This window comes from Erigeron canadensis, chromosome 7 (assembly GCF_010389155.1).
Source record: "Erigeron canadensis isolate Cc75 chromosome 7, C_canadensis_v1, whole genome shotgun sequence".
NCBI lineage: Eukaryota > Viridiplantae > Streptophyta > Magnoliopsida > Asterales > Asteraceae > Erigeron > Erigeron canadensis.
The window spans coordinates 23,670,024-23,681,763 of NC_057767.1; the positions used below are offsets into that span (position 1 = coordinate 23,670,024).

An 11,740-nucleotide genomic window follows, 5' to 3' on the forward strand; every position below is an offset into this window, starting at 1 on the left:
GACGGTTATACTTTTAATGAATAGAAGATGTGGTAGGAAGGCTGCGGGTGACCCTATATATAAGCATCAATGATTCCTTGAAATTAGAATCGTAAGAAGTGTATGTGCATTGTGTTGTTGATTGATGGAAAACGTTTTGATAAGGATCGGGACATAGGATCTCGCATGATAACATTTTCCCCCTTAACGTATTATAGATTTGTGATTGTAATAACGATTAATTCCATGTTGATGGCATAGCGATAAGCCCACGATTTATGGCATAACTTTGTTGTTAACGATATTGTTTAACATGTATATTGAATATGAATGCTTAGTAGTAACGTAACGTTGATCATGCATTTGAAATATATGTAAGTCATGCCGTTGAAATATACGTAAGACATGCCATTGATCATGTCGTTGAAATATATGTAAGACATGCCGTTGATCATGCATTTGAAATATATGTAAGTCATGTCGTTGATCATGCATTTGAAATATATGTAAGTCATGCCGAAATGAACACGCCTTTGAAATATATGTAAGTCGTGCCGATATGTGTTGATTTGTGTTATGTGTTGATTCGTAGTAACGTGAAACCTTTTAGGGTTTCCCTTGGAACGTGAATTGGTATTTTAATCCTCGTATATCGTTAACTGTTGTTATCCCGACACACTTGTTTCCTATTACTTGCCCCCTACGAACTCACCAGCTTTATGTTGACGCGTGTTAGTACACTTTTCAGGTGAACAAGTTAGCTCATAGACGTATTGGATGGTTGATTGCTTGATCATGCTAGACTTGGACTTGGACTTCTTGGATCCGTGATTCATTTCCCGAATTAGGGGTTATGCTTATGTGTGATCCGGATACTTGCATTATTGAATGGTTCGTATGGATTACTTGATCCTTTTTATGCATTTAGACTTACTCTACATAAATTTCATATCGTGCTGTGCTTAGTATGTAACCCTCATAATTCCGCCTTGTTGGGGTGTTACACCACTAACATAATTGTGTAAGGAAGAACGGACCTTAGAATTTCCCATAAGGATCTCTGTACCTCCAAATATTTTCACATCTAATTCGACGTTTGTTGCAGGGTCAATATAGTCGATCCATGCAGAAAATAAGTCAATATGGTTTAGATTGGATAAGTCTTTCTTCAGAGTTGGAGGTATCAATGCAAAAACAACACTAGAGTTTTTGCGACATCTAGGATTTAAGTGATTTAATAAAAAAAAAGTTATACAACTATTCACTAGGTTTTGTTTGAAGTCGTTGATCTTTTTTGATTGATGTGTTTAGCTAACTGTTCTAAAACAGTTGGAGAAGTACACAAACTCTTTATTCATTTTCAACGGTTAAGTTATTGGTTAAAATCTTTGTTTGAAAGTTTTTTATCAATTTATTGCTCTAATGTTATGTTCTTGAGTTCAAATTTATATAGATAAAAAAAGAAAAAAAGAAATGATATGATATGATATGATAAGAAGAGATGAGATTAAATCATTCCAAATCATCTCAATAATGAGAGGAAATTTTTTTAAACAAAAACAACTAAAATTTCCTTTCAAATCATTTCCTTTTCAACCTTAAACAACAAAAAAAAAAAAAACTTAAGAACCCAACTTACTTTAAAATCATTTGGAATTTTTTCTTTTCCTTCCTTACAAAACTCAAGAAGATAGTGTAAAAGTAAAACCTCACAAAAATCTTTGAAATATTTTTTATATATGAAACCAAAAAAAAAAAGAGAAAGTGTCGAATTTTTCCAAATACTTATAATTCTTCAACTTATTGCTAAAAGTTTTTCACTCTAATGGAATCAAGTTTGTGCAAAAGCTTTTTAAAATAATAAAAAGATTTATAAAAAGATTTATAAAATGCTCTATTAGAGATGCCCTTGTTGGGTACGTATTACTTCCAACATATCTTATTGTTGGGTACGACTGAATTTCAACTAGGGGTGTAAACGAGCCGCGAGCTACTCAAAATTGACTCATAAACTATTCGTATTCGACTCTGTTTGAGTCGAGTTAAAATCGATCAACTCGAATATATGTTTTCGAGCCGAGCTCGAGTATCAAAATAACGAGTTGGTGAAGCTAAAGAGCCTTATCGAGCATCCTTAATATTGCTGTTATACCCTTTATATGTGTAAATGTTTAATTATGAATAAATTTATTATCATTAGTATTATTATTATATATTACAGATTTATAACATGTCGAGTCGAGAAAGTTCGATAGTGTCGTTTACTCGATCGAGCTCGAGCCTATGAATAAAAACTTGATCGAGGCTTTGAGTTTTTGAGTTGAGTTGAGTCGAGCTCGAATCTGACAAGTGTGTCGGCTCGGCTCGATTACACCTGTACTTCCAACATGTTATGTTTCTTTAACTACGGTACAATTTAAAATAATTGAAGGACTTTTAAAATCTAAAATATTTATAAATATTGTGATATTAGAGTTATACACTTGCTAACAAATAGTAATAATAATTACGGTCAATTATTTTTATCTTTAATTATTTTACCAATAATTATTAAATAGACCCATATATACATTGGATAATCGACAAATGACAAACAACGAAGCCTACTATATATCGTAACCAAATTTTATGAATTTATTTTATTTTTATTAAACACTATAATATAAATATTTTTTAAAAATAATTATCAACCTTCACCACATTACACGAATATTATTTTAAAAAATTGAGTATGGTAATTGAATTGATTTTGGAGATTATATAGATTATGGGATGTAATTTTCGAAGGGTGAAAAGAAATTTTAGAAATACTTTAGGGGTGGAAAAAGAAAATGTGTCGTTAAATTAGACACATATATACGGATATACCCCAATTTTGAACCGACCCGACCAACCCGGATTAAACTCCTGCTGCCATGGCTATTCGTTCACTTTTCACTCAACTTCAGCAACAAACGTAAGCCTCCTTTAACTCAACCTGCATACTTACATTTAAAAATTTATTTCTAAATACTAATAATTATGCATTTACAGTTTTCGTGGAATAGGGTATAGTGGAGCTGCAAAAGGATTCTATTTTCTCAGGGGCATTTCGTCAAACACTTTATGTGCGTCGACATTTCATGACTTGTCACATTATAATGACAGTTATGATACAGACCTCAAAAGCAAGTTGCTTTTTCTTGCGTATCCTAAGAAAAGCGCGACAAAAGTGCTTCAGAATTGGGTCGGTGATGGCCGAAAAGTATCTATTTATGATCTTAGAGATGTTTCGCAACAACTTGTGAAACGTCGACGTTATAAACATGCTCTTGAGGTTTGTTATATGTTTTTAGATTTATGATCATGAAAGTCGATTATTGTAATCACAAGTTTTGAGTCTCGAGTGTGCGTATGAATTGAGCAGATACGGCTTAATTTAATTGCTTATTCGTACGCAAATGAACAGGTTTAAATGAGTGTTAGGATTAGTGTAACATAATAATATAAGTAATCATAAATATACCACTATTTTTGGAACAATTTGTTCTTAAAATTTTGCTATAATCCCTTAAAAATGCACATCCGAAACACAATAAGAACCATTTTTTTTTAATATCTGGTGGTATCAAGGTGACCCAACAAGCAAAAACCAGTTCCGCTTGGATGAATGTATGTATGAGTTCTGATAGAGTGTGAATGTTTGCTTTAATAAAAAGGTTATGCTTTACGGCTATATAATAAGAGTTGGTGCACCTTGTGAGAAATTGTTTTGCTAAAACTATATCATAGGCTTTAAGCAAAAGTTCAATCGATTATGTTCTGGTTACGTAAGTTGCAATAGTCGGTTCAAATAGTATCTCGAAACACTCTATATCTCTATGTTCTACTGAATTGTGAAAGGTTATTATGTAAGAATGGAAACTGAAAAGTGTGATATGTATTTGGTGATAGGTAATGAAGTGGATGGAGGGCCAACAACGTTTCCAGTTATCAGAAGCTGATTATGCGCTCAGGTTAGAATTAACCATTAAAGCCAGTACATTAAAAGAAGCAGAAGATTATTTTGCACAATTACCAAACATTGCTTCACAAAAAGCTTCATATCTTCATCTTCTGAACTCATATGTTCAAGAGCGAGCTACGGAAAAAGCCGAGTCTCTTATGATCAAAATGAGTAGTTTTGGTGCCAATGTGACTCCACATTCATACAACGCAATGATGAAGCTTTACATGGCCACTTCTCAGTTTGATCTAGTATTATCCATCATATCCCAAATGAAAACAAACAAAATACCAAAAAATGTACTTTCATATAATCTTTGGATGAGTGCATGTCACGAGGTTTATGGGGTCAAACAAGCGGATATGGTTTACAAGGAGATGGTGAATGACCCTAATGTTAAAGTTGGATGGAGCTCTCTTTGTACTTTGGCTAACATCTACATGAAATCTGGACTTTCTGAGAAGGCAGCTTTTGTACTTAGAGACGCAGAGGCGAAACTATCAACGTATAACCACTTTGGTTACTTTTTCCTCATTACAAATTATGCTTCTTTGAAAGACAGGGAGGGAGTTATTCGTGTTTGGGAAGCCTCTAAACAAGTAGATGGAAAACTCACGTGTGCAAATTATATGTGTATGATGTCATGTTTAGTGAAACTTGGGGATGTTAAAGAAGCAGAGAAGATTTTTCTGGAGTGGGAATTACAGTGTAGGAAATACGATATTAGAGTGTCTAATATCCTTCTCGGTGCTTATGTTAGAGATAATCTGATGGAAAAAGCCGAGGCATTACATTATCAGACATTGGAGAAAGGTGGGTGTCCAAATTATAAGACGTGGGAGATTCTCATGGAGGGATATCTTAGAAATCAAAATATGGAAAATGCAGTTTTTGCAATGAAGCATGCGTTTAAATTATTAAAGCGTTGTGATTGGAGGCCATCACCTATGATTATTGGGTCTATTTTTGAGTACTTTGAGAAAAGTGGAAATTTGGAAGACGGAAATTGGTTTTTGAAGGTTCTTAGGGATTTTAATCCTGCTAGTTTGGGTGTATATCGGTCATTAATCAGGATGCATGTAGCCAAGGGAAAACCATTTGGTGAAATTGTTAAGTTAATGGAGAAAGATAAGATAGATATGGATGATGAAATTATCAACCTCGTTCAAGCTTCACAAACTGGGGCATTGTCATACATACTTAAAAGAAAACAAGAAATTCAAGGGGCCAAGAGTTTGTGATTTCAGGTATCGTCTTTCTCTATAATTGATCAGTTTTCCAACTTTTTGTTTCATGTGTTTAGTTTGATTTAGTTTTTTGAAGGTACATATATACTTACAGTATCCTAGTAGAATCTCTTTTATGCCTTTTATGATGTGCAATCTCAACAATGGGTGTGTCAAGCTTCTAACTGGAATGACTCTTTTAAGTTTGTCCACTCATGAATATCTTTTACGACCATTTTTCGAGATAAAAAAGTTGGGTTTTGGATATGTGTTTTGAGAATGATTATTGTGCCTTGACAAATAACTGAATGAGTATCAGTTGATTAAAGCTACAGATAGGGGACGTGATGTGTCACATTTAATATCGGGTGAAGAAAAGAGAATGATGTACTATTGGGCGGGGAAAAGTGGGTGGCCCGTCACGGTTATATTTTATGGAAAAAGGTGATCTGTCACATTGTGATTGGTAGGTTGAATCTTTCAATGGGTGTGTCATGTGTGGTATTTTTTTCTATATTGCGGTAATGCTGATTAGTCTTTTTAACAGCTTCTTACCTGTACTTCAAATCAAATTTTTTGACTATAAACTGCAAAACTTGAAACTGATAAAGGTCTTAAATCTTAGGTGCGTCTAATAATCAGTTTTCTTTCAACTTCTTGCATCTATTGCTGTTTTGTGTTTACGTTCCCAAGTTGCATTTTGGTTTATTCAAATTGGAGCAGTTTTCTTTCTGAAAAAAGATCTCTTATAATACATGGACGACTCTTCACAAAGAATAAAAAAAATAATAATAAAACATGGACTCTTTGGACAGGTAATGTATATAGCGCAGACGAAGCCCATGTCTGGCTAATTAACTTCATGTTTTCAGAAAGCTATAAACAGGTCATTCTAATGCATATTTCTTAATCATCATCAGCATAGCATCATTGATCTTTCCAACTGTTGAAGCCCACATCCATGATGAGTTTCATTTGTTGAGTCTCATGTGGACTTTAAATTGTCATAAGGATTGCTTGCAGAAGCTCGAAGATTTGACTTAGTTTAGATTCATGTTAGTAGAATAATTGATTCAGTTAATATCAGTCTTGTTTGTGTCATTTTCTTATTTAAAAAGTGCCTGGATGTGGATCGAACTTGCCTGTTATGAATGAGTCACTTTTGTTCAGAATCTTATAGTGGTTACCAATGGGGAAGGACTAAGGAGATCGTATCGGTTTGATACTCAAGTATAGGTGGAAATGTTTCATTTATATTGGAATTCAATGAAATAACTCATTTTTTAAATGGCACCGGCTCGATTGTAAGCATTGTGATTATTACTACATTGATTTGATCTCTGACTCGACTGTAGCAATGTGATTATTACTAGATTGATTTCATCTTTGGGTTCCATGCAAAGCCACTCTATCAAACTCCCGAAAAAGATCATAGCTATTAGAAAATTGTTCTTTAAAGGGTTTTTGGTTTGGTTTTTAAATGGTCTTTCTTGAATTTCTTATCAAGTTTTGTTGATAAATCATTCTAATATATTAGTATATGCTGAAGGTGTTAACGGGCCATCAATTTTGTTGCCCTCATTTTGCTCGTTAACCATTGACTCAATGAATGCAACATCCATCATACCGCTTTTTAACCTTGTTTTTTCTGTACATACCGCATAAAAAGATTGTATCTTTTCATATCAAAACTTACCCTTGTATTTATGGTAAGTATACAACTACACCTTAACAAAAGCTCTTAAGGTTTCGTTTAGCAAAACCCTTACACGAATATACATAGAACCAATGAAGTCTTTAACTCTCGAATTCGTGCCCTTTTTTTTCCGGATTATGACTAGTGAAAACACGCATAACATGATACTTAAAATTAGTCAAACAAATCAAGATGGTCAAAGAGATACTTTCTATGAATATGAAAGGAAATATTTTTTAGGTAGAAAACGGCAGAAGTATGAGTACAACATCAAAACTCCTCTTGTTTGAAACTAATAATTGCAATTAACTTAAAACTAGTCAAACAAATCAAGATGGTCAAAGAGATACTTTCTATGAATCTGAAAGAAAATATTTTTTAGGTAGAAAACGGCAAAAGTATGAGTACAACATCAAAACTCCTCTTGTTTGAAACTAATAATTGCAATTCATAATTCCATAATGATGCATATGCAAAGCAAATATCATTTGAACATGTTTTCTGCCAGGTGTGATGAGAAAGCATTTGAATTATCATTGTGTTAGAGAGTTATAGTGACTTCTCATGAAAATATTACCAAACCATTGGATCCAGGTACAAGTGGGCAAAAGCGATTTTTCTAAGGTCAACACGATGAAAAATTGGTTTTGACCAAACTGGAACCGATTTTGGTGAACTTTTTTACCAATTTTTTTCGGTTTCTTTCCCAAAACCAAAACGAAATCGATTTGGAACCGATTTTTGGGACCGAAAATTGGAACCGGTTCTAAAGCGGCAGTTCTTCAAGAATCTAAACCGATTTTTCAAGAACTGTTTTTTTTTCGATTTCGGTTTTTCTCGATTGGGTTTTTTGGAACCGGTTTTGTGCTCATGTCTAGATCCATGTTTTAGCAAAAAAAAGACCTCGGAGTGTTTGACTAGTAAGATAATTAACTTTTTTACTTCAAATCATCAATTGCGTTATCTAAAAAAGAGTTTAAAAACCATTTTTTTTATTTCAAATCGTCATAAACAGTGGCGGAGCTATGTGGTGACCTATTTCAAATCATCATAAACAGTGGCGGAGCTATGTGGTGGCCATGTCAACCTAACAATTTCTATAAAACTCTATTTTTCTAGTAGTATTTTAATGTATTTTTCTAGTTTAAAGATAAATGGCAACCCCGGTATAATCTAATTTTGTAGTTTAATTTTACAATTATTAGTATCATGAAAACTATTCGACGACCCCAGGTTGGAATTCCTGGCTCCGACACGGGTCATAAACTCATCAAACCGCATATAAAAACCCACCCCTATGTTCTTTTTAACATAACCACATCCCGAAAGCAAAATTCAAAATTCAAACTTCAACTGCTCTGTTATTGATCACTAGAAAAGAGTTTAAAGCCCTTTTTTTACTTCAAATCGTCATAAAGCCATCAAACCACATACAAAACCCACCCCTATTTTCTTTCGGAACCACATTCCGAAAGCAAAATTCAATCTTCAATTGCTCTGTTATTGATCACTAGAAAAGAGATTAGAACCCTTTTTTTTTACTTCAAATCGTCGTAAATCCATCAAACCATATACAAAAACCCACCCCTATGTTTTTTCGGAACCACGTTCCAAAAGAAAAATTCAATCTTCAATTGCTCTGTTATTGATTGCTAGAAAAGAGTTTAAAAAACTCTTTCTTTTAACGTTTTATTCAAGACCAATCAAATCAACAACAGAAACTATCGTATTCACTATTAAGTTTCCATTCAACCCTTGAGTACCAATCTTGATTATATTCTGGTTCTTTATAATTTTATGGTTTTCTGAAACATGGCAGGTGTTAGTTCTTTCAGGTAACCGATGGCTGTTGATTCTCTATTTAAGAAAGGAAATCTTGATATATATATATATATTGGACTATTTAATTAACGGGTTTTCTAATGGAATTTTTGTTTCATTTTTTATTAGAATGCTATTGGGATTTTGAACGAGTTTGATTAGAGCAAACATATGGTTGAGGAGGTTATAAAAGAAATTCACCAACCACAGGAGGTTTGACTAGGCGGGAATTAGTCCTTAAAGTTGTGGAAGGGTAGGTTTGGTGGTCAATAAGGAAGTAAGAATTGTTTAATAGTTTGAATTTAATATTTAATCAAGATTGTTTTGAGAATAAAGAGAAATAGAAGTTATATATGTTTTTTCCATATTTTCCCTCAGTTTGAAGTTCCTGAATGTGTCTATACCGTTAAGCACCTTCTTGACGAATGTTGACATAGATTTAGTGATCATTGGAGATCCTACAACCGATTTAGAAGATATTAAACTTCGACTTACAAATGTGACAAGCATGGATTGGAACGGTAATGATTTACAAATGTGACAACCATGAAGTTTTTACCCAACACGTTTATTTTGCCATTTCAATTCCCATGCTTATCAAATTTGTAAATAGACATTTAGAATTCGTTTGCAAAAAGTTTTTGATATCTTCTAAATCGGTAGTAAGATCTCCAATGATCACTATGGCTATGTCAGTATCCGGCAAGAAGGTGCCTAAAGGCACAGACCCGTATTCATGAACTTCAAAGTGAGAGAAAAAAGGGAAAAGAATATAAGTTATATATTTTTCTTCTTAAAACAATCTCGATTAAATATTAAATTCAAACTAATAAATAATTCTTACATACTTATTGAACCATCGAACCTTCTCTTCCACAAATTTAAGGACTAATTTTCGCGTACTCAAACCTCATGTGGTTGGCCGAATTTTTTTATAACCTTCTTAACCAGTTTATTTGCCCTAATCAAACTCGATTCAAAATCCCTACAACATTTTAATCAAAATTGAAACAAAAATTCCATTAAAATTTCTCATGCGTAACAAGGTCAGATGTCTTTTTCTTTTGTAGCTAAAACCTGGAAGGAGTGTCTAGGAGTAAGGCTTCACTCATATTAACCTCCCTCACACATTTATGATATTTGATAAGCCTCAAATTGTACATGTTTCCCTACACCGAATTGGACGTTTTGTACTAGTTTTATAACCATTTATACTTGTTTTGTGGTGCATTATGGTATTTGCAAGTGGTTTCAGGCCTAAAGCAGGTATATTGCCCCAAATGGTAGAAAATAGCTCAGAAATGGTCCATATGCACTAACCAAAGAAGAACGAAGCTGAAACGGCAAATCCATGCAAGACCTAGCGGCACAAGGAGGGTGACTCGCGACGCGAGCCAGGGTAATTCAACCCAGTCGCGGCGCGATTTGTGGATTTTCAAGACAGAACTTTTCACTGAAGTCCCTAGCGGCGCGATTAGGCCCTCTCGCGACACGATCCAGGTTTTCAACCCAGTAGCGGCACGAGAAGGGACCCTAGCGGCGCGAGTTGGGAACTTTCGAAGTCAGAACTTTGGCCTGAAGGAGCTAGCGGCGCGAGTTCTGCCTGACATCACCATTTTCTCTCTCCTGGGGTATAAATACCATTCACCACTCCACCCCAAACCCTAGTTTTTTGACACTTTAGCTCACATACTTATACTCCAGCCGATTTTCAAGAGTTTTTCACTACTCCAACATCATTTGAAGACTTGAAGATTAATTTTAGCTATTGTTACTCATTGTAGCTCGATTGTAACTTCGATTTGGATTCGTTCTCTATATTGGGTACATTATGTCTTCCTTTCTATTTCAATCTTTAGCTTTTAACATTATGAGTAGCTAAATCTTTATACATCTATGAAGATTAAGTGAAACAATTAGTTATGGTTGCATAGTATTTTGAATTCAAGTTGGTTTGTCAAGATCTTAATGGAATGATTTCTTCTACTTAAATTTGTGTTCTTGGTGATATTTGTGTTCTTAAATAGTGGTACTAGTTGAACGCAAGTATTATTCTAGTTGTTTGTCTATGAACAATTTTTGCTAGGTCATGGTATGAATAGTAAAGAATATAAGTTTAATAGAATTTAATTTGTTAAGTGAATTTAACGGTTGGTGGTACCACGTTTCTTTCACAAAGATAAAATTGTTATTTAAGTAGTCAAACAATCTAGTTAGTTCAAGGAAGTGTAATAAGGTTGGTGGTACCACTTGTTGCAAGGAATTGAATTGGCTAGGTGATTGAGTCGATTTTACAACCGGAGTGCACGCCGGGTGTGTTTTAGTCTTGTCACGATTATTGTCACCAACAATATTGAATTTTGAGCTTAAACCATATGCAGCCTAAACTTCTTGTGTAGCGGATTCGACATAGATGGCTTTTTAATTATTTGTTACAACTCAAACTATTTTCGCATACTCTCGATTGACACCGGTTGAGTATTTAATTTATTTTACTTGTCGATTAATTAGCTTTCTGAAATGCAAAGTGACAACTCGGTCACAAACCAAACTTTCTCTTGATTTACATTTTTACAACCTTAAGTACAACATTTAGTCCTTGTGTTCGATCCTGGTCTTACTCATTAACTATATTACATACGAACGGGTACACTGCCCGTAAGTGTGTGGTAGAAAGTAAACGGTAGATCTTGTTATAAATTATTAAACTCGATTTCACACATCAATATTGATTTATTGTATTTATTTTTTTTTTTTTTACTCTTTTATGTTGGAAGAGAGAAAAAAAAATTGTCCACTCAAAAATATTTTTTTTTTTAGCCATTTATTGAGATTAAAAAAGTTGGATTGTTTAAAATGTGTTTTAATGAGATAAGTTGGGTAAGACTGTTTAAATATCAATATCCTCCATATATTGTTATAATATTTAGACTCAAAACCTGTGAAAGTTGATATTGGGTGTTATTTACCGTTTTTTTTCTACTCTTTTAAGTTGGAAGAGAGGGAAAAAAAAGTTGTTCACTCAAGAATATC

The 11,740-nt window shown here is 33.7% G+C and overlaps 1 protein-coding gene across 2 annotated transcripts; it reads left to right on the top strand.

Moving 5' to 3' along the window:
* The first annotated feature begins 2,866 nt into the window (after nucleotides 1–2,866).
* LOC122607820 (pentatricopeptide repeat-containing protein At5g27460) lies at nucleotides 2,867–6,478 on the top strand. Of its 2 annotated transcripts, none has more exons than XM_043780872.1 (4): nucleotides 2,867–2,935; nucleotides 3,013–3,295; nucleotides 3,913–5,211; nucleotides 6,006–6,478. In XM_043780872.1, the coding sequence occupies exons 1-3, from the start codon at nucleotides 2,895–2,897 to the stop codon at nucleotides 5,203–5,205; spliced, it is 1,617 nt and encodes a 538-aa protein (XP_043636807.1). In that variant the 5' UTR covers nucleotides 2,867–2,894; the 3' UTR covers nucleotides 5,206–5,211; nucleotides 6,006–6,478. The 2 variants fall into 2 exon arrangements, with proteins under 2 accessions (XP_043636807.1, XP_043636808.1); XM_043780873.1 differs by having other exon boundaries at nucleotides 6,111–6,478.
* The last annotated feature ends 5,262 nt before the right edge of the window (nucleotides 6,479–11,740 follow it).